The sequence below is a fragment of the Chiloscyllium plagiosum genome, unplaced genomic scaffold (genome assembly GCF_037043375.1).
Source record: "Chiloscyllium plagiosum isolate Xiang-an unplaced genomic scaffold, Cpla_swu_hap1 HiC_scaffold_46, whole genome shotgun sequence".
NCBI classification, from domain to species: Eukaryota; Metazoa; Chordata; class Chondrichthyes; order Orectolobiformes; family Hemiscylliidae; genus Chiloscyllium; species Chiloscyllium plagiosum.
Window position 1 is genome coordinate 7,090,408 of NW_028270184.1, and position 23,505 is coordinate 7,113,912.

A 23,505-nucleotide genomic window follows, 5' to 3' on the forward strand; every position below is an offset into this window, starting at 1 on the left:
CAGAAGCGCTTCACAGGAGGCTCCCAAGCCCTGAGGATGTCACCTAGACAGAGGACGAAAAGTCTGCAACACAAATTCCCAGCTCGGCAAACAGAATTACACATGGGATGTGGACATTGTTGGCTGTGCCCAGCATTTATTATCCGTCCCTAGCTGCCCCCTTGAGAAGGTGGTGGTGAGCTGCCTTCTTGAAATGCTGTAGTCCGTGTACTGTAATGTTTCAATAACACCACTCCCATTTTTCTAAACTCCAATGGATGGAAGACTAACCTCTCCGACCTCCCCTTGTAAGATAACAAGCCAAACTCAGGCATCAGGTCAAATGAACTTTCTTGAACTACCCAGAACTGGTCGGATCCTGAACGACATATCTGCTAGACTTGATCTGTGGCAGGTGGTGAAGGAACCAACAAGAGGGAAAAACATACTTGACATCATCCTTATTGATCTGCAGATGCATCTGTCCATAACAGTATTGCTATGACTTTGTACCACAAAGACTCCATACCCTTTGTGGAGATTAAGTCCCACCTTCGCATTGAGAATACCCTCCATCGTGTTGCGTGGCACTATCACTGTGCTAAATAGGACAGACTTCAAACAGATCTAACAACTCAAGACTGGGCATCCATGAGGCACTGTGAGTCATCAACAGTAGCAAAACTGTACTCCAGCACAATCTGTAACCTCAAGGCCCAAAATAACCCCCACTCAACCATACCATCAAGCCGGGGAATTGTTGTTTTGTAAGTTTTTAATTTGGCTACTTAATAGGAAATCTCTTAGGTAATCAAATACTGAAACAACGATTTAAACTTGAAATAAGACCCCTCAAGTAAGCAAGTTACACCTCACAACTCAACTTAGCAATTACCCGATTAATGGTGGAATTTAGCTATGATTCCAACCAACGGTGATCTGTCTCTGGTGTTCAGGGTTTGATCCTTAAGCAGTGTGGTCCTTCAAAGTTCTGCTGCTGAATAACTCCTGAGTGAATTCCGGTACAATTTTCTCTCTTTCATGTTTGTAGTGTGATGTTATGAATGATGCTTTAGATTCTTTCATTCCCAACACTGATTACATGTCTAGAGAGCTCAAATCTGTAGCTTGCCACCTTATCAGAAGCAGCTCCCCTGTCCCTTGTCACATTCAGTGCTGGCTTCCGTTTGAAACATAGCCTGTTCTGCATTGAACCCCTTTACCTCAAAACCGGTTCGTGTGGACTTGTTGGGCCGAAGGGCCTGTTTCCATACTGTAGGGATTCTATTCCTTTTGCTTGAATCTTTATTGCCCACTTGTCACCAGGCAGCGCACTATCAAGCAATGTTACCTCCCCTTTCCCAGGAAACAGCTTCGAATTCTCCTTCCCGGGGATGGCTTATTAGCATGCTGTTTTTAATTCCTTAATAGTTTAGTCCAGAGAGTGGCATTGCTAATTCTTTCAATCCACAAACGTTCTGAAGTTTATGGTATCACAGGTTCAGTGGAGAGTACAGGAGGAGACATGCCAGGAGCAGCACTGGGGAGAACCAAACATCAGGTAAAGCTACCAAACAGGACACCTGGCATCCCAAACAGCATGAGCAGAGTGCGAGAGACAGAGCTAAGCGATCCCACAAGCGACAGATCAGAGCTAAGCTCTGAGGTCCTGCCACATCCAGTCGTGAATGATGGCGGACAATTAAGCTTGAGGGTACACTTGGCTGACACCAGGTTTTGACCCTCACTTGACATTTCACCCTTTGTGTCAGTGCCGCAAACGTTGGCTTTGATTCTGAAAGGTCCTTGGAGTCCATTGGCTGTACATTGCGCTATGTATTAACATCCCTTACCTGGGAGCGGGAGGTCTTATCGCCATCCTATAGCTCCCAAACTAACATTACTCCAACTCTGTCCTCCTCACTGCACACCTGCTTCATCATTACTGAAACAGGGCTGCCGTAACATTGGTCACTCTGGGCCATTCCAAACCATTCCGACACTGTTTGGAGCTGGCTCGTGTCCTTTTCATTGTTGGACATGGTTTCAAATCTTCAGGCCTTCAGAAACTGTCCGTCCTGCAAAACGTTAGACACCCCCAAGGGAGGGAGTGAACGGCATCAGAGCTGTTGTGTCCTTTCAACTCTGCGGCTACTGTTTCAGGTCTTTCCAAGATGCACTGGGGCTGCTTAGGTTGGTCGTGCAAAGTGTTAACTTGTTTCCCTCTGTGTAGGATCACGTTAAAGATTAAAACATTCCTCTGTGTCCCTGTGATAATCCCTGTTTCAATCCTTATTTGTGTTGTTATGGGTTGATTTTCAAGTTGAGCCTCTAGAAAGGGTTCAGGATAGTTTCTGCCTTTATTGAGCATTAATTCTCCACAACAATTCACTTCCTTTTTAAACAGTCCGATTGCCAATTCCTCTGGAGGGAATTGGCCTAATTCTGGGATTGAAGTGGTTACTGAGAGCCCTCAGCGTGACACTCCGACGTTCTTTCCTGAAGCTGCTGTCATTCTTGTAAGCTAGAAGATAAGCAGTAGGGGCAGGAGTAGGCCATCTGACCCATCGAACCTGCCCCTCCGTTCATTAGGATCAAAGTTGATCTTTTCGTGGCTGCAGCTCCACTCACCCGCCCATTCTCCATAACCCTTAACTCCTTTACTGTTTAAAAATCTGTCTGAATTTGCCTGAAAAACATGCAGTGAGGTTGTCTCACAGGGAAGGGGAATCCACATTCACAACCCTTTGGGTGAAGAAAGTCCCCCCCCCCCCACCCCGCCACCCCTCAACTCAGTCCTAAATCTGCTCCCCCTTACTTTGAGGCGATTCCCCCTTGTTCTACTTTCACCCACCAGTGGAAACAACCTCCCTCCTTCTGTCTTATCTATTCCCGTCGTTTGATATATTTCTGAGATTCCCCCTCTCCCCCCCCTCATTCTTCTACATTCCAATGAATACAATCCCAGTCTACTAAGTCTGTCCTCATAAGCCAACCCTCTCAATGCCGGAATCAATCTCGAGAACCTCCTCTGCACCTCCTCCAGGGCCAGTCCATCCTGTGACAATGCTCCTCCTTTAACAAGGTTACACTGTCCTTGGATTCTTTTTCAGAGAGTTTGTGAATGACACAGACTCCGAAAAGTCTGGGGGTTGAAGGGTTTTAGAGCCAATTTGATAATAGTTAACAGAGACTGACTCAGGCAAAAGGCTTTCGAGTTCTAAAACAAACACTTGCACAATGAAAGGGGAGTGGCCAGTTCTCCCAGCTCAGCTTCTTTCTGGCTTTGGTTTTGTTTCTCTTTAGCAGTAATTTCGGAAAAGCTGCTGGACCCACAGAAGCAGGTCGAGGCTGGGACTCTCTCTCTCTCTCTCTGACGTCTCTCCCGTAAGACCCCGTGTTTGATTTTACCTTTTGTGCCAAGGGGTCTTTGTGGGGATTGTTGCAAGTATTTGGAACAGCATCATTAAGTTGGGATGACCTGTTGGGCTTTCGGATCGGTTAAATTATTCACCATTCTGTTTTCTGTTGTTTGTGTTTCATGCGGTAATCTTGTAAAATAAACTCCGTTTTGTTTAAAACTAAGTGGTTTGACCAGCTGATCCTCCCCTGGAATATCCACTTTACACCTGCTTAAAACAACTGGGAAAGGTGGGGTCCGGGCCACTTTCTTCCAATGTTTTGAGGGGGTCTGGCCTGGTCCATAACAGACTGGGTGCTCTTTGCTGGATTTGTTCTGTAATTCCAAATTGGGATTAGGGTTGCTGGACTCAAAGGCAGCAAGTGGTAGGTCTTCCGTGTCTTTTGTCCTGCGTGTTGACATTGGTTGGTTTACACACTGCCTTGGGACGCTAATGGTTCTTTCAGTCACCAAGAGGGTGGAAGAAGTGACTTTGAGGGTTTTACAAAAGTTGATTCAGGCCAAGCTGCTGGAATTAGCAGACAAGCTGGGGTTGGAGCTGCCTCCTTCCTTAAAGAAAGGAGAGGTGATTATCACAGTAGCTCAGCATTTAAATTTGCTGGAAACGCCATCAGAATATTTAGAGATGGCTAAAATTCAATTGAAAAGGAAGCAGCCTGAGTTAGAGGCAAAAGGCAAGGAATTACGATTAAAAGCAGAGGAATGAGAAAAGAAAGAAAGACAGGGAGACTAGATGCCCTACAGTGTGGTAACAGGCCCTTCGGCCCAACAAGTCCACACCGACCCTCTGAAGAGTAACCCACCCAGACCCATTCCCCGACATTTACCCCTGACTAATCCACCAAAACAATGGACAACTTAGCACGGCCACTTCACCTGGCCTGCACATTTCTGGATTGTGGGAGGAAACCTGCACAGACACGGGGAGAATGCTCAGACAGTCACCCGAAGCAGGGGATCAAACCTGGGTCCCTGGTGCTGTGAGGCTACAGTGCTAACCACTGAGCCACCATGTTCCCCCACGGTGGCTCAGTGGTTAGCATCGGTGTTTGAACGTCAGAAGTTGGCACTTAGACAGGAGTTCAAAAATTCACTACCTGAGGTAGGGAAAACTCGTGGAAGAGCAGAGAGTTTAAACAGCAAGATTAAGTGGCTGAAGTGGCTGATGATTATGAGTTGGTGCATAAATCAACGTTTGACTTCCAGAATCAATTTCAATCCGTGAGGGATAGAAATTGGGGGAAAAGAGAAACCCTGACGTGGAAAGGGAAAGGTAGATCTCGGTGAAGATCATAAGGGTAACTTAGCACAGTGTAAAAAGGAAACCCTTGAAGGGGACAGAGAAGTTAAAAAGCTCTGGTGTTATCACTGCAGTAAACTAGGCCACATGAGATCATAGTGTTGGTGGATTAGGAAAAGCACTGGGAAGCCAGATGTAGGAAAGCAGGATAAGCCAGGGAATTTTGTTGGAGTGGTAATGGAAAGCACAGTGGAGGCGGGAAAGCTGCACCAGAATGTACGAGCTGGTCGGAGGTTGGTTAAGGAGGAAGTGCCAGATCTTCACAAACCATATACCTACAAAGGTAAAGCTTACTCACATAGGCCATGAGCAGCAGGTAAAGAGGTGACGCTATTAATGGACACAGGATCTTCCCAGTCTGTGATGCTGAAAGATTAGGAGATATGTCCTTCTGAAAGACTTTTGCCAGAAAAGGCACGAGTAACGGGAATTCATGGTGAGATAATACATATGTAAAGTGAGATTAGAGTGCTCCAGTGAAGAGTGGAGAAGTCGTGGTGGGAGTACTGGACAATCTTTCAGCTCCAGGAATACAATTTGTCCGTGCTAACGATATAGCTGATTCACCGGTAGGCGTGCTGCCTACTGTGGTTGAAAGGCCAGTGAAAACTCAGGCAACTGAGCTATTGCAGGACACATATCCTGGTCATTTTCCTGACTGTATGGTAACGAGGTGCTGTACATCTCGATGACTCTATGTTTGCACTTCTATAGTCGATGTAATGTATATATGTGTTTTTGAGTACCATCATTTTCTTAAAATAAACCCATCTTTGGATTGCGATGGTTCATTTCTTTTTATGGGAGGAGGTGTGACAAAGCTGCTCCTTTAACAAGGTTACACTGTCCTTGGTTTTCTTTTTCAGAGAGATCATAAATGACACAGACTCTGACACATCTGGAGGTGGAAGGGTTTTAGAGCCAATTTGATATTAGCTACCTGAGACTGACTCAGGCAAAAGGCTTTCGAGTTTTCAAAAAAAACACTTGCACAATGAAAGGGGAGTGGCCAGTTCTCCCAGCTCAGCTTCCCTCTGGCTTTGTTTTTGTTTCTCTTTAGCAGTAATTTCGGAAAAGCTGCTGGACCCACAGAAGCAGGTCGAGGCTGGGACTCTCTCTCTCTCTCTGACGTCTCTCCTGTAAGACCCCGTGTTTGATTTTACCTTTTGTGCCAAGGCGTCTTTGTGGGGATTGTTGCAAGTATTTGGAACAGCATCATTAAGTTGGGATGACCTGTTGGGCTTTCGGATCGGTTAAATTATTCACCATTCTGTTTTCTGTTGTTTGTGTTTCATGCGGTAATCTGGTAAATGAATTCTGTTTTGTTTAAAACTAAGTGGTTTGACCAGCTGATCCTCCCCTGGAATATCCACTTTACACCTGCTTAAAACAACTGGGAAATGGTGGGGTCTGGGCTACTTCCTTCCAATGTTTTGAGGGGGGTCTGGCCTGGTCCAGAACAATCCTTTCTCAAGTAAACAGACCAAAACTGTACACAGGTGTGACCTCACTGTACAACCAGTTTTCAAGCAATGAAGCCAGCTCTTCTGCTGGTCCAGCCTCTCACCAGTAAGTACCTTGTTGTCCTTCCCTGCCTCAGCTCGGGATCATGTTGCCTTACTACCAATTCCTCTTAATATGGGGAGATCCTAGCTGCCAAAGTTACCCACAAGCGAGTGCAAAATCTGCCCGGAGGGTCAAAATAATTCCAATGTCTCGCTAGGTGACATCTCCGCTCTGCTATTTGTATTGCTTGATTCAAATGATCACATGGGTGTGCATTTCTTTCCAGGTATTAAAAAAAAAACAATTGATTTATTGGAAGCTGGCTCCACTGTTGAAGGGTGAGGAGCTGCTGCAGTATGGGCAGATGGTGCATGAACAAGATAATGTCTCACTCCCTTGTCACCATTACATCAGCTATCCCCATTCCTCTGCCGTGAGCCACTGGTTTTATCTGTCTCCAATCCAATGAATTCAGTTGTTCCCACGAGCAAGTTGAACTCCCGAAGCCCAGCATCTTGCGTTAGAATTCAGGGCACGTGATGACACTTTTGCCTCCAAGATCTGGACTTAAGTAAGAGGCAGCTAGGGGCAAACCCCACAGAATGGAAATTTGAATCATTTACAAATCTTTAATTTCTTTTATTCCGAACACTAGCCTGGTTGAGAAGGGTTAATCATTAAGGTGCTCGGTGAGTGAATATACAGAACACGGATACTTCTACCAACTTGATTTTGCATGTTGTCCTGTCACAAACAAGTTAAAATGCAAATTCAGCCCAGCTCGTTCATGCCAACGAAAGATCTGCAGATGCTGTAAATCAAAGACAGAAATTGCTGGAAAAGTTCAGCGGGTCCGGGCAGCATCAGTGAACAGAAATCAGAGGTTACAATTCGGGTCGTGTGACCTTGCCTCTGAACATATCTCAAAAAATTAACTCTGATTTCTCTCCACAGCGGCTGCCAGACCTGCTGAACGTTTTCAGCAATTTCTTTTCCCTTTGCCAAGCTAAAACCAGTCCCACCTGCCTGCTCCTGGCTCATATCCATCCAAACCTTTCCTACTCATGTACTTATCTAAATGTCTTTTAAATGTTGTAATTGTACCCACATCCACCACTACCTCTGGAAGTTTATTCCACACACGAACCACCCTCTGTGTAAAACATTTGCCCCTCAGGTCTTCTTTAAATCTCTCTCCTCTCACCTTAAAAATGTGCCCTCCAGTCTTGAAATCCCCCACCCGAGCGAAAGGGCAACTGCCATTAACTCTATCTATACCCCACATTATTTTATAATCTTCTATCAGGTCACCTCTCGATCTCCGACCCTCCGGTGAGGAAAGGTCCCGGCCTATAACAGCCTTCCTTTATAACTCAAACTCTCCATACCCGGCAACATCCCGGTAAATCTCTTCCGAACCCTCTCCAGCTTAATAATATCCTTTCTGTAACACAGCAACCAGAACCAGGCACAGTATTGGCAAGAGGCCTCACTCATGTCCTGTATAACCTCAACATGACGTCCCAACTCCAATACTCAAAGGACTGAGTAATGAAGGCAAGTGTGCTAAAAGCTTTCTTAACCACCCTGTGGTGCAAACTTCACAAAGAATTATGTACCTGTACCCCTGTGTCTCTCTGTTCTAAAACACACTCATTTGTCATTTATATAAATGATTTGAATGAGAATATTGAAGGTGTGGTTAGTACGTTTGTGGATGACACCAAAACTGGTGGCAGTGAAGATAGCAAAGGGATATTGATCAAATGGGGTCATTGGACTGAAAAATGGCAGCTAGAGTTCAATCTGGATAAATGCAAAACAAACAAGGGTAAGGCTTATACAATTAATGGTCGGGCTGGCACGGTGGCTCAGTGGTTGGCATTGCTGCCTCACAGCACCAAGGTCCCAGGTTCAATTCCAGCCTTGGGCGACTGTCTGTGTGGAGTTTGCACATTCTCCCAGTGTCTGCACGGGTTTGCTCCGGCTTCCTCCCACAGTCACAAAGATGTGCAGGTTAGGGTGGATTGGCCGTGCTAAATTGCCCATAGTGTTAGGTGGGTCTGGGTGGGTCTGGGTGGGTTACTCTTCGGAGGGTCAGTGTGGACTGGTTGGGCCAAATGGCCTGTTTCCACACTGTAGAGGATCTGTCTAAAATGGGCCTAGGATTGTGTTGCATAATTCTTTGAAGTTTGCGTCACAAGTACACAGGGTGGTTAAGAAGGCGTTTAGCATGCTTGCCTTCATTGCTCAGAGCTCATGTTAAGGTTGTACAGGACTGTTGGTGAGGCCTCTTCTGCAGTATTGTGTTCAGTTCTGGTCGCCCAGTTATAAGAGGGGTATTATTAAACTGGAGAGGGTTCAGAAAAGATTTACCAGGATGTTGCCGGGAATGGAGGGTTCGAGTTATAAAGAAAGGCTGGATAGGTTGGGGCTTTCTTCATTTGAGTGTAGGAGGTTGAGAGGTGAACTTGTAGAAGTTTATATAATAATGAGAGCTATATATAGAGCAAATGGTAATTGTCTTTTCCCTAGGTTTGGGGATTTCAAGACTAGGGGCCACATTTTTAAGGTGAGACAGAAGAGGTTTAAAAAAGACATGAGGGGCAAATATTTTACACACTTGCACGTGGAATGACCTTCCTGAGGAAGTGGAGGACGCGGGTGCAGTTACAATATTTAAAAGACATTTGGATAAGGACATGAACAGGAAAGCGTTTGGAGGGATATGGGCCGGGAGCAGGCAGCTGGGACTAGTTTAGTTTGGGATTATGGTCGGGATGGACTGACTGGACCGAAGGGTCTGTTTCTGTGCTGCATGACTCCATGACTCCTCAGTCTTGATACCAACAGTGGACAAAATGTGCTTATTTAAAGCAGGTCTGAATTTCCTCTGTACCAGTACCCAATATGTCCAAAACAGTGTGTTGATGTTGGGCGGGGGGGGGGTGGCAAGGTGGGTACATCAAGGTTGGCGTGACTAAGCAATTTTGGCATGATTTAAACTGCTCCATTCAGTTTCCTCAAGGTGGAGTCAGACAAAATTGGGTCCACGGTTCTGTACCATGTTCCTCAATATTGACCTCAACCCTGTGTGTGGAAAAACAAACAATGGGAGTTGGGCAATTTAGCCTAAGAAAAGTAAATCTGTTATCATCCGATTAAACATTACTTAAATCTACGAATGCCGCAGTAATCCTGAAAACTTTAAGTTTCTTCACCAGTATCATGATCTCTCAGTCCCCAACAGCTTCTCTGTAGGTCGCCGTCTGTCCTGCCAGTCAGACGGAGCTATGGGCTTTGCCGATATCCTGGAGAGGGTCGGGAGCGTTGGAAGGTTCCAAGTCATCCACATTTGCATGCTGTCCTTCCCAGTGCTGTTCATGGCTAGCCACAACATCCTTCAGAACTTCGTGGCCATAGTGCCCGACCATCACTGTCGCGTCCACTTAATGGGTTTGAACGGATCAAGGTATGTGAACATCACAGGCCAGCCGCAGATGGAAGGGCTGCTCCACGCCTTCATCCCCCTGGACCAGGATCAGCAGCCGGAGCGATGCCTGGTGTATTCCTCACCCCAGTGGCATCTCCTGAACCTCAGCGAGATCCAGGGCAACGCCACGGAGCTTGGCACTCGGACCTGCCCGGACGGCTGGACATACGACACGTCCAGGTTCAAAGCCACAATCGTTTCAGAGGTACGCTCGAAATATCTATTTCGCAAGCCACAAAACTTCTGTCGGGTTTTGTAAATAATGGAAGTTGCGGAAGCCCCAAGGTCTTTTCCCCCCCAGGGGTTGGGGAGTCCAAAACTAGAGGGCATAGGGTTGGGCCAAAGGGTCTGTTTCCGTGCTGTACATCTCTGTGACTTGAAGTGAAGGTTGATTTAATGGAACGAATCACAGCTGCACCACACTCCCAGAAGTTTGTACAACAGAGAGGTTACCAGAAAAGCACAGGATATTTTAGTGAGGTAGAGAGTCTGGAGGAGCTGAGGTGGTTTTCCTTGCAAACATAAGAAATGGAATAGGCCATTCAGCCCATTGAGCCTGCCCCATCACTGAATATGATTAAAGCTGATCGAACAATTCAGTGCCTATTAATCAACCCATCACCATAACTCAGTACCCCCCTGGTCATCAATCTCCAACTTAAACAAAATCAAAGACTGAGGTTCCACAGCCTACTGAATTCCAAAGGTTCTCACCTTTCCAGTGAGATTCATCTCGGAGTAAATTCATTTATCCTCATCTCAGACCTAAGTGGCACTCCTCACATTATAAATTGTGTCTCCTAGTTCTAGCCTGACCATCCAAGGGAAATGCCTTAGCTGCATTGGCCCTGCCTATCCCTTTAAGCATTTTGTATCATTGAGATCACCTCTCACTCTCCAAACTCGACAGTTTATTCAATCTCTCTCCAAAGGACAAGCCCCACCACCCCGAACACAAGCCTGGTGAACCGTTGCTGCAATCCATCTACTTTCCTGAAATAAGGAGACCAAAACTGCACACCTTATTGCTGGTGCGGTCAAATCAAGCTCCAAAACAAGACTTCACTGCTCCTGTACTCAACACTTCTTACAATGAAGGCCAAATTCCCACTCGCCTTCCTCGTAATTGTTTGCTGTACCTGATGTTTCGCCTTCAGTGAGTTATCATTCAGAATTAAAAGCCACGCACCACCAGATTATAGTCTAGCAGGTTTATTTGGAAGTACAAGCTTTCGGAGTGTTACTCTTTTGTCAGGTAGCTGGCGTTGTGTGATTTATATCTTTGTTCACCCAGGCCCTCCACATCATGGTTATCATTTGGACACTGAGCACAGAATTCTGCTTTTGCCTGCTGTTAAGATTCTAAGGAATTTATCTCCAAGGGTACTTGGTAGCAATGACATTACACTTGGACCTTGATAAAGGTTGGGGGCAAATTAGCCCCACTTCTGTGGGGGCTCAGTGGTTAGCACTGCTGCCTGACAGCACCAAGGACACAGGCGACTGTTTGCATATTCTCCCCGTATCAGTGTGGGGTTTCCTCCTACAGTCCAACGATGTTCAGGTTAGGGTGGATTGGCCGAGCTAAATTGCCCCATAGTGCCCAGGGATGTGCATTTTCGGGTGAATTGGCCGTGCTAAATTGTCCCATAGTGCCCAGGCATGTGCAGGTTAGGGTGGATTGGCTGTGCTAAATTGTTCCATAGTGCCCAGCGATGTGCAAGTTAGGGTGGATTGGCCATGCTAACTTGCCCCATAGTGCCCAGGGATGTGCATTTTCGGGTGAATTGGCCGTGCTAAATTGTCCCACAGTGCCCAGGGATGTGCAGGTTAGGGTGGATTGGCCATGCTACATTGACCCATCGTGCCCAGGGATGTGCAGGTTAGGATGGATTGGCCGTGCTAAATTGTCCCATAGTGTCTAGGGATGTGCAGGTTAGGGTGGATTGACCGTGCTAAACTGTTCCATAGTGTCCAGGGATCTGTAGGTTAGGGTGGATTGACCGTGCTAAACTGTCCCATAGTGTCCAGGGATGTGTAGGTTAGGGTGAATTGGCCATGCTAAATTGCCCCATAGTGTCCAGGGATGTGCAGGTTAGGGTGGATTGGCCGTGCTAAATTACCCCACAGTGCCCAGGGATGTGCAGATTATGGTGGATTGGCCATGCTAAATTGCCCCATAGTGCCCAGTGATGTGCAGGTTAGGGTGGATTGGCCGTGCTAAATTGTCCCACAGTGCCCAGGGATGTGCAGGTTTGGGTGGATTGACCATGCTAAATCACCCCATAGTGCCCAGGCCCAGGGATGTGCAGGTTAGGGTGGATTGGCCATGCTAAATTACCCCATCGTGCCCAGGGATATGCAGGTTAGGGTGGATTGGCCATGCTAAATTACCCCATAGTGCCCAGGGATGTGCTGGTTAGGGTGGATTGGCCAAGCTAAATTGTCCCATAGTGTTCAGGGATGTGCAGATTAGGGTGGATTGGCCGTGCTAAATTGTCCCATTGTGCCCAAGGATGTACAGGTTAGGGTGGATTGGCAATGTTAAATTACCCAATAGTGCCCAGGGATGTGCAGGTTAGGGTGGATTGGCCGGGCTAAATTACCCCGTAGTGCCCAGGGATGTGCAGGTTAGGGTGGATTGGCCGTGCTAAATTGTCCCATAGTGTCCAGGGATGTGCAGGTTAGGGTGGATTGGCCGTGCTAAATTGTCCCATTGTGCCCAGAGATGTGCAGGTTAGGGTGGATTAGCCGTGCTAAATTGTCCCATAGTGCCCAGGGATGTGCAGGTTAGGGTGGATTGGCCCTGCTAAATTCTCCCATAATGCCCAGCGATTTGCAGGTTAGGGTGGATTGGCCGTGCTAAATTGCCCCAAAGTGCCCAGGGATGTGCATTTTCGGGTGAATTGGCAGTGCTACATTGCCCCATCGTGCCCAGGGATCTGTAGGTTAGGGTGGATTGAACGTGCTAAACTGTCCCTTAGTGTCCAGGGATGTGTAGGTTAGGGTGAATTGGCCGTGCTAAATTGTCCCATAGTGCCGAGGGATGTGCAGGTTAGGGTGGATTGGCCGTGCTAAATTGTCCCATAGTGCCCAGGGATGTGCAGGTTAGGGTGGATTGGCCGTGCTAAATTGTCCCATAGTGCCCAGGGATGTGCAGGTTAGGGTGGATTAACCATGGAAATTCTGGGTTACAGGGGTGAGTTGGGGTGGGTTTGGATGGGATGCTGTTCAGATGGTCAGGGTGGACCTGATGGGCTGAATGGCCAGCTCCCACCCGGTAGGGATTCTAGGGATTCAATGTGTGCAGGCAAAACTTGGAGCCCGACTGGTTATTGCCACAGCCAAACGGAAGTGCTGACTCTCAGACTCTGAGCAAACAGGTACATTTGAAGAAGGGGGTCCAGGCATTCATGTCCCTGCTCAAACAAATAACACAGCAGCCTTGATCTTATGATCGCGTTCTGACATGAGCTGGAACGCTCGTTGCAACTCTCGAAGCACACGTGTACGCAAAGACCGGAACAAAGTCCCGCAGATAGGGAGCTCATTTACGAGTTAATCATGAAGCTGGGGTTGTCTGAGGAGCGAACACTGTCCCCAATCGAGACAGCCCTCATGCTGATAAAGCAGGGTTCTGCCAATTCAATGCTGGTGGGTTAAACTGCCTCCAAGCCTGGCGCTGTTGACCCGGAGATGGAAGGGTCAAGGTGATAGGTCTGTTTGGGTGGTTCGCCTCCAACTCTCCGCCCAGTCAGTCAGCCAGTCCATCCTTTACATTCTCTCTGAAGGCTGATCAACTCCAGTTGAACTCACGAAGGAATAAAAATGAACCCCTCCCACTTGGATTGCTTACCCCTACGAGTTTCCCAAAGGTTAACCTTTCGTGGTGAATGACCAAACCAATCACATCCCGTGCCTGCGAAATCCTTCGCGCTTCAACAGGTCGGAGTCCAAGGGCAAAGCAGCGAAAGGCCCTTCGGCCTGGCCTTGCTAGCATCGGGAATGCTGTCAAGAACGATCCCAAGAATCGATAGCTCCGTTCAGTCATTCCCCGGTCCCGCCCACCCCACCCTGCGGGTGAACTTGACATTGACATTCAAGTGAGGTGCCTTTGTATCTTTCATGGTTCAGGCAGGGATGGTGGCTCAGTGGTTAGCACTGCTGCCTCACGGCGCCAGGGACCCGGGTTCAATCCCATCCTCAGGTGACTGTCTGTGTGGAGTTTGCATATTCTCCCCGTGTCTGTGTGGGGTTTCCTCCGGGTGCTCCGGTTTCCTCCCACAATCCAAAGATGTGCAGGTTAGGGTGGATTGGCCGTGCTAAATTGTCCCATAGTGCCCAGGGCTGTGCAGGTTAGGGTGGATTGGCCGTGCTAAATTGTCCCATAGTGTCCAGGGATGTGCAGGTTAGGGTGGATTGGCCGTGCTAAATTGTCCCATAGTGTTCAGGGATGTGCAGGTTAGGGTGGATTGGCCGTGCTAAATTGTCCCATAGTGCCCAGGGATGTGCTGGTTAGGGTGGATTGGCCGTACTAAATTGTCCCATAGTGTCCAGGGATGTGCAGGTTAGGGTGGATTTGCCGTGCTAAATTGTCCCATAGTGCCCAGTGATGTGCAGGTTAGGGTGGATTGGCCGTACTAAATTACCCATAGTGCCCAGTGATGTGCAGGTTAGGGTGGATTGGCCGTACTAAATTACCCATAGTGCCCAGGGATGTGCAGGCTATTGTGGATTGGCCGTGCTAAATTGTCCCATAGTGTCTAGGAATGTGTGGGTTAGGCGTATTAGTTAGGGGTAAATGTAGGTTAGGGAAATGGGCCTGGTTGGGTTCCTCTTCGGATGGTTGGTGTGGACTTGTTGGGCCGAAGGGCCTGTTTCCACACTGTAGGGATTCTCTGAATATTTAAAGGCATTGAGTATTGGCTGCAGCGAGAGACAAAAATGCAGCTCTGCCAGGAGGAATGTGTCCTCCCCTGGGGATCTGGACGAGTTGCAGTTTGTTGGAACTGCTGGTGGGACACTGTAATTCCAACAACCCTGCCGCTGAAACGCTGATCATTCATTTCATGTTGTGAATGTGAAAGCTTCACTCTCAGGACTGGCAGGATTAGCTAGGAAGCCCAGGATCAGCAGGAGGCAATCAACCTACGAAGGGAGTCGATAAGGTAGATGCAGGGAGGTGGTTTTCACTGGCGGAGAAGGAATGTTTTCACCCAGAGAGTTGTGAATTGGTCGAATTTCCCTGCCCAGGTGAGGCTACCTCGTTGAATGCTTTTAATGTGAAGATAGTTGATTTTTGAACAGGAAAGGAATTCAGGGTTATGGAGAGAGTGGGTAAGTGGAGCAGAGTCCATGGAAAGATCAGCCACGATCTTACTGAATGCTGGAGTAGGCTCGAGGGGGCCAGATGGCCTACTCCTGGTCTTAATTTCTTATGTTCTAACCCCATTCCACTATTCAATTATAGGAAGGCCGATCTGTGTCTTAACTCCATTTTACCTACCTTGATACTCTGGTGAGTGCATGAGGGGGAAAGGAGTGGGATAGGCTGGTAAGGTGAGGAAGGACTGATATCTACACCCGTGAGGTGTCAGCTGTGCCAAAAGGTCTTTCGTATGTTCTATCATTTAAAAATTTTTCATGGGCTGTGTGCATTAATAGCAAGACTCTTTGGTCACTGCCATTCATAGAATCCCTACAGAGTGGAAGCAGGCCATTTGACCAGTCAAGTCCACGCTGTCCCTCCGAAGAGCATCCCACTCCATTTCCTCATGGTTAACCCGCCTAGCCTGCATTTTCCTAGACACTGTGGGCAATATAGTACGGCCGATTCACTCTAACCTGCAATTTATGGGACTGTGGGAGGAAACCGGAGCACCCGGAGGAAACCCCACGCAGATGTGGGGAGAACATGCAAATTGCACACAGACAGTCATAGAGATGTACAGCACGGAAACAGACCCTTCGGTCCAACCCGTCCATGGCGTCCAGATATCCCAACCCAATCTAGTCCCATTTGCCAGCACTCGGCCCATATCCCTCCAAACCCTTCCTATTCATGTCCCCATCCAGATGCCTTTTAAATGTTGCAATTGTACCAGCCTCCACCACTTCCTCTGGCAGCTCATTCCACACATGTACCACCCTCAGTGAAAAGGTTGCCCCTTGGGTCTCTTTTATAGCTTTCCCTGCTCACCCTAAACCTATGCCCTCTAGTTCTGGACTCGTCCATCCCAGGGAAAAGACTTTGTCTATTTACCCTATCCATGCCCCTCGTGATTTTATAAACCTCTATAAGGTCACCTGTCAGCCTCTGACGCTCCAGGGAAAACAGCGATAGCCTATTTAACCTCTCCCTATAGCTCAAATCTTCCAACCTTGGCAACATCCTTGCAAATCTTTTCTGAACCGTTTCAAGTTTCACAACATCTTTCTGATAGGAAGGAGATCAGAATTGCAGGCAATATTCCAACAGTGGCCTAACCAATGTCCTGTACAGCCGCAACATGACCTCTCAACTCCTGTACTCAATACACCGACCAATAAAGGAAAGCATACCAAACGCCTTCTTCACTATCCTATCTACCTGCGACTCCACTTTCAAGGAGCTATGAACCTGCACTCCAAGGTCTCTTTGAACCCAGTCCCTGGTACCGTGAGGCAGCAGCACTTAACCACTGAGCCACCATGCTGCCAATCACTGGCTGATCTTGAACTGAGGCAATGGCTGAGGGGGATTATCACTGGACTGTTAATCCAGGGACGCCCCAGGTATTGCTCTGGGGACCTGGGTTCAAATCCCACCATGGCAGATGGTGGAGTTTAAATTCAATAAAAATCTGGAATTAAGAATCTAATGATGACGACTGTCGATTGTTGGGAAAACCCATATGATGTCCCTTTAGGGAAGGAAACTGCCATCCTTACCCGGTCTGGCCTACATGTGACTCCAGAGCCACAGCAATGTGGTTGACTCTTAACTGTCCCTCTGGGCAATAAATGCTGGCCCAGCCAGCGACCCCCACATCCCGTGAATGAATTGAATAAAACAAATGAGTGTGCCATTTCAGAGGGAATTTTAAGAGCCAACTGCATTGCAATGGATCTGGAGTCACATGTTGGCTAGACCAGGTAAGGCTAGCAGATTTCCCTCCCCGAAGGGCATTAGTGAACGCATGGGTTTTTACAACAATTGACACCAATTTCATCGGCACCAATTTCATCGGTGACTTTATTGAAACATTCAAGATTCTTAGGGGGCTTGACAGGGTAAAGTTTGGTTCCCCTTGTGGGAGAGTCAAGGACCAGAGGGCGTCATCTCAGAATAAGGGCGTTACCCACTGAAGACAGAGATGAGAAGGAATTTCTTCCCTTTGAGGGGAGTTAATCTGTGGAATCCTTTACCATAGAGGGATGTCGAGGCTGGGGTCATTAAGTAGATTCAAGGCTGAGATAGGTTTTTAAAGCAGGAGGGTAAAAGGCAGGGAAGTGGAGTTCAAGATGATCAGATCAGCCATTGAATGGGGGAGCAGCGTCGATGGACTGAATGGCCTACTTCTCGCCATTATGATCTTATGGCCTCATTCTAATCAAATTAAACTTTTGCCAGCTGTAACTCTGCATGTGGAACTCTAACAAAGGGCATCCTCAATTGGAGTTCTCCTCCCAACCTACGTCCGCCCTAGAATTCCAGTATCCTCTGGGTGAGATCAGCGTGAACGGCTCAGCTCTGGCTTTCAGCTTTGTGTCATGATCTGGAATGTGGAATCCACAATGCCTTGCTTTGACACTCCAGGGGGCAATTGAGCGCTGGTGCTGCCAGTTTCAGTGCAAAGCATAAAACCCGCGGGTGACCCAATACCGGTCAGTTTTGAGTGACTCCCCCAGCACCCCTTCGCTTATGGCCTGTTTTTAGGAGGCTCGCTGCTGCTTGCGATGCGATTTCCCGAACTACACGGGTTCCATTCTTGTTTTTGACAGTGGGACCTCGTCTGCAACAGTAAGTCTCTGAGACAAATGGTGCAGTCTGTCTACATGGGTGGAGTGCTGGCGGGGTCTATCGTACTGGGATGGCTTTCAGACAGGTAAGGCCCAGTGGGAGAGGTAAGCTGCAAATGCAGAGCTCTCCCTCTCTCTCTCTCTCACTCTCAATCTCTCTCTCTCTCTCTCTCTCTCTCTCAGTGAGTTGAAGTCGCCAGGTTAATAAAAAAGGGTGGTTCCCAACAAGGGCCTGAGTCAAGAAGTGTGACGCTGGAAAAGCACAGCCGGTCAGGCAGCATCTGAGGACCAGGAGAGTCGACATTTGGAACATCAGGAATTGGGGAGGGGAGGTGTGGGTGGCTAAGAGATAAATGGGAGGTGGAGTGAGGGTGGGGGGAAGGTAGCTGGGAATGCGATAGGTGGATGAAGGTGGGGGTGATGGCGATAGGTCAGAGAGGAGGGTGGAACGGATAAGTGGGGAGCAAGACGGACAGGTAGGACAGTTCAAGAGGGCGGTGCCGAATTGGAGGGTTGGAGCTGGGAGGAGTGGGGGGAGGGGAGATGAGGAATCCACATTGATTCCGTGTGGTTGGAGGGTCCCAAGGTGGAAGGTGAGGCATTCTTCCTCCAGGCGTTGGGTTCCCAACGGGGAGGCCAAACGTTGGATTTTGAGTTCGGAAAATGGAGCAATACCCGTGACGTGCCCGTCAGCGATGTTTCGGGAGGCAGCTTGCAATAAAGATGGTACCAAGGCAGAAGACAGCATAACATACGGTTCTGGTTGCCTCCTGTTTACTAACCCTCTCCCACCCCCATCCCCACATTTAGGTTCCTCGCTCCCTTCGCTTCATTCCGCCCACTCCCTCCTTGCTTCCACGGGAGGATCGGAGTGGACGAAGTGAGCCAGTTGTGAAGGAGGTGACGAGGGCTCATGGGAGCAATGGGGGAGGGGGAGCGGAATGTGCGGTCGGGGCGGGCAAGCAGAGAGGGGAGGGGGAGGGACTGGCATGGAGACGCGGGAAGAAGCGAGATTGCAGGCGGGAGGCAGGAGGAAGTGACAGAGACAGCGAAGTCGTTGGTAAATGGGGAAGGAAACTCTCCGCTGGTTGGAGTCAAGCAAAGCAAGATGGCTGTGGATGTTGGAGGCCAGTCATCTCAGTTCCAGGACGTCACTGAAGGTTTTTTTTCAATTCATTCATGGGGTAAGGGTGTCGCTGGCTAGGTCAGCACATATTGCCCATCCCTAATTGCCCAGAGGCAGAGTCATAGTGTCATAGTCATAGAGATGTACAGCACGGAAACAGACCCTTTGGTCCAACCTGTCCATGTTAACCAGATATCCCAACCCAATCTAGTCCCACCTGCCAGCACCCGGCCCATATCCCTCCAAACCCTTCCTATTCATATACCCATCCAAATGCCTCTTAAATGTTGCAATTGTACCAGCCTCCACCACTTCCTCTGGCAGCTCATTCCACACATGTACCACCCTCTGTGTGAAAAAGTTGCCCCTCAGGTCCCTTTTATATCTTTCCCCTCTCACCCTAAACCTATGCCCCTCTAGTTCTGGACTCCCCTACCCCAGGAAAAAGACTTTGCCTATTTATCCTATCCATGCCCCTCATAATTTTGTAAACCTGTATAAGGTCACCCCTCAGCCTCTGACGCTCCAGGGAAAACAGCCCCAGCCTGTTCAGCCTCTCCCTGTAGCTCAAACCCTCCAACCCTGGCAACATCCTTGGAAATCTTTTCTGAACCCTTTCAAGTTTCATTAGATTTTTAATGAATTCAAATTCCACCGTCTGCCATGGCAGGGATTTGAATCCAGGTCCTCCGAACATTAGCTGGGTCTCTGGATTAATAGTTAAGTGATAATACCACTAGACCATTGACCCCCCCTTCACCCTACTTCCCCAATTAAAAGTAGTCAGCTCCATTGAAAGGTCTTGCCTATGGAAGGGACCAGACTTTGTCATAACTGCAGAAAATGAACTGCCTATCTAACATATGCTGCTTGATTGAAAGCAACATGATCCCTGGGATTTACGTAATGTCCCCAACCTCATCCTCATGGCTCCAAGGACCTGGGTTTGATTCCACCCTCGGGCGACTGTCTGTGTTCTTCCTGTGTCTGCGTGGGTTTGCCCTGGGTGCTCTGGTTTCCTGCCACAGTCCAAAGATGTGCAGGTTAGGGTGGATTGGCCGTGTTAAATTACCCCATAGTGTCCAGGGATGTGCAGGTTAGGGTGGATTGGCCGTGCTAAATTATCCCATAGTGTCCAGGGATGTGCAGGTTAGGGTGTATTGGCCGTGCTAAATTGTCCCATAGTGCCCAGGGATGTGCAGGTTAGGGTGGATTGGCCGTGCTAAATTGTCCCATAGTGTCCAGGGATGTGCAGGTTAGGGTGGATTGGCCGTGCTAAATTATCCCATAGTGTCCAGGGATGTGCAGGTTAGGGTGGATTGGCCGTGCTAAACTGTCCCATTGTGTCCAGGGATGTGCAGGTTAGGGTGGATTGGCCGTGCTAAATTGTCCCATAGTGTCCAGGGATGTGCAGGTCAGGGTGGATTGGCCATGCTAAATTGTCCCATAGTGCCCAGGGATGTGCAGGGTAGGGTGAATTGGGCATGGTAAATTGTCCCATAGTGCCCAGGGATGTGCAGGTTAGGGTGGTTTGGCCGTGCTAAATTGTCCCACAGTGTCCAGGGATGTGCAGGTTAGGGTGGATTGGCCGTGCTAAACTGTCCTATAGTGTCCAGGGATGCAGGTTAGGGTGGATTGGCCGTGCTAAACTGTGACATAGTGTCCAGGGATGTGCAGGTTAGGGTGGATTGGCCGTGCTAAATTGTCCCATAGTGTCCAGGGATGTGCAGGTTAGGGTGGATTGGCCGTGCTAAATTGTCCCATAATGTCCAGGGATGTGCAGGTTAGGGTGGATTGGCCATGCTAAATTGTCCCATAGTGCCCAGGGATGTGCAGGGTAGGGTGAATTGGGCATGGTAAATTGTCCCATAGTGCCCAGGGATGTGCAGGTTAGGGTGGTTTGGCCGTGCTAAATTGTCCCACAGTGTCCAGGGATGTGCAGGTTAGGGTGGATTGGCCATGCTAAACTGTCCCATAGTGTCCAGGGATGTGCAGGTTAGGGTGGATTGGCGGTGCTAAACTGTGACATAGTGCCCAGGGATGTGCAGGTTAGGGTGGATTGGCCGTGCTAAACTGTCCCATAGTGTCCAGGGATGTGCAGGTTAGGGTGGATTGGCCGTGCTAAATTGTCCCATAGTGCCCAGGGATGTGCAGGTTAGGGTGGATTGGCCGTGCTAAATTGTCCCATAGTGCCCAGGGATATGGAGGTTAGAGTGGATTGGCTGTGCTAAATTGTCCCATAGTGTCCCAGGGATATGCAGGTCAGGGTGGATTGGCCGTGCTAAATTATCCCATAGTGTCCAGGGATGTGCAGGTCAGGGTGGATTGGCCGTGCTAAATTGTCCCATAGTGTCCAGGGATAGGGAGGTTAGGGTGGATTGGCCGTGCTAAATTGCCCCATAGTGCCCAGGGATGTGCAGGTTAGGGTGGATTGGCCGTGCTAAATTGTCCCATAGTGCCCAGGGATAGGGAGGTTAGGGTGGATTGGCCGTGCTAAATTGCCCCATAGTGCCCAGGGATGTGCTGGTTAGGGTGGATTGGCCGTGCTAAACTGTCCCATAGTGTCCAGGGATGTGCAGGTTAGGGTGGATTGGCCGTGCTAAATTGTTCAATAGTGCCCAGGGATGTGCAGGTTAGGGTGGATTGGCCGTGCTAAATTGTCCCATAGTGCCCAGGGATGTGCAGGTTAGGGTGGATTGGTCGTGCTAAAATGTCCCATAGTGTCCCAGGGATGTGCAGGTCAGGGTGGATTGGCCGTGCTAAATTATGCCATAGTGTCCAGGGATATGCAGGTTAGGGTGGAATGGCTATGCAAAATTGTCCCATAGTGTCCAGGGATGTGCAAGTTAGGGTGGATTGGCTGTGCTAAACTGTCCCATAGTGTCCAGGGATGTGCAGGTTAGGGTGGATTGGCCGTGCTAAATTGTCCCATAGTGCCCAGGGATGTGCAGGTTAGGGTGGATTGGCCGTGCGAAATTGTCCAATAGTGTTCAGGGATGTGCAAATTAGGGTGGATTGGCCATGCTAAACTGTCCCATAGTGTCCAGGGATGTGCAGGTTAGGATGGATTGGCCGTCCTAAATTGTCCCATAGTGCCCAGGGATGTGCAGGTTAGGGTGGATTGGCCGTGCTAAACTGTGCCATAGTGTCCAGGGATGTACAGGTTAGGGTGGATTGGCCGTCCTAAATTGTCCCATAGTGCCCAGGGATGTGCAGGTTAGGGTAGATTGGCCTGCGCTAAATTGTCCCATAGTGCCCAGGGATATGGAGGTTAGGGTGGATTGGCTGTGCTAAATTGTCCCATAGTGTCCAGGGATGTCCAAGTTAGGGTGGATTGGCCATGCAAAATTGTCCCATAGTGTACAGGGATGTACAGGTTAGGGTGGATTGGCCGTGCTAAATTGTCCCGTAGTGTCCTGGGATGTGCAGGTTAGGGTGGATTGGCCGTGCTAAATTGTCCCATAGTGCCCAGGGATGAGCAGGTTAGGGTGGATTGGCCGTGCTAAATTGTCCCATAGTGTACAGGGATGTATATGTTAGGGTGGATAGGCTGTGCTACATTGTCCCATAGTGTCCTTGGATGTGCAGGTTAGGGTGTATTGGCCATACTAAAATGTCCCATGGTGTCCAGGGATGTGCAGGTTAGGGTGGATTGGCCGTGCTAAATTGTCCCATAGTGTCCAGGGATGTGCAGGTTAGGGTGGATTGGCCGTGCTAAATTGTCCCATAGTGCCCAGGGATGTACAGGTTAAGGCGTATTGGCCATGCTAAATTGTCCCATAGTGTCCAGGGATGTGCAGGTTAGGGTAGATTAGCTGTGCTAAATTGCCACATAGTGCCCAAGGATGTGCAGGTTAGGGTGTATTGGCCATACTAAATTGTCCCATAGTGTCCAGGGATGTGCAGGTCAGGGTGGATTGGCCATGCTAAATTGCCCCATAGTGCCCAGGATGTGTAGGTTAGGGTAGATTAGCTGTGCTAAATTGCCACATAGTGCCCAAGGATGTGCAGGTTAGGGTGTATTGGCCATACTAAATTGTCCCATAGTGCCCAGGGATGTGCAGGTTAGGGTGGATTGGCCGTGCTAAACTGTCCCATAGTGTCCAGGGATGTGCAGGTTAGGGTGGATTGGCCGTGCTAAATTGTCCCATAGTGTTCAGAGATGTGCAGGTTAGGGTGGATTGGCCATACTAAATTGTCCCATAGTGTCCAGGGATGTGCAGGTTAGGGTGAATTGGCCATGCTAAACTGTCCCATAGTGTCCAGGGACGTGCAGGTTAGGGTGGATTGGCCGTGCAAAATTGTCCCATAGTGTCCTGGAATGTGCAGGTCAGGGTGGATTGGCCGTGCTAAATTGTCCCATAGTGTCCAGGGATGTGCAGGTTAGGGTGGATTGGCCGTGCTAAATTGCCCTATAGTTTCCAGGGATGTGCAGGTTAGGGTGGATTCGCCATACTAAATTGTCCCATAGTGTCCAGGGATGTGCAGGTTAGGGTGGATTGGCCGTGCTAAATTGTCCCATAGTGCCCAGGGATATGTAAGTTAGGGTGGATTGGCCGTGCTAAATTGCCCCATAGTGTCCAGGGATGTGCAGGTTAGGGTGGATTGGCCATGCTAAATTGCCCCATAGTATCTAAGCACATATAAATTAGGTGGATGAGCCAGTGGAAATACAAGGA

At 48.8% G+C, this 23,505-nt stretch overlaps 1 protein-coding gene across 5 annotated transcripts in view; it reads left to right on the forward strand.

Moving 5' to 3' along the window:
• The window catches only part of LOC122543993 (solute carrier family 22 member 6-A-like), a 55,056-nt gene that overhangs the window by 6,572 nt on the left and 24,979 nt on the right, over positions 1–23,505 (forward strand). For 3 of the 5 annotated variants that reach the window (XM_087983817.1, XM_087983821.1, XM_087983820.1), the window contains exons 2-3: positions 9,447–9,904; positions 17,683–17,786. In XM_087983817.1, coding sequence (XP_087839943.1) covers positions 9,500–9,904; positions 17,683–17,786 — 509 coding nt within the window. In that variant the 5' untranslated portion in view covers positions 9,447–9,499. Of the gene's footprint in view, positions 1–3,285; positions 3,367–5,760; positions 5,840–9,446; positions 9,905–17,682; positions 17,787–23,505 lie in introns of all 5 variants that reach the window. The other 2 variants (XM_087983818.1, XM_087983819.1) reach the window with 2 other exon arrangements.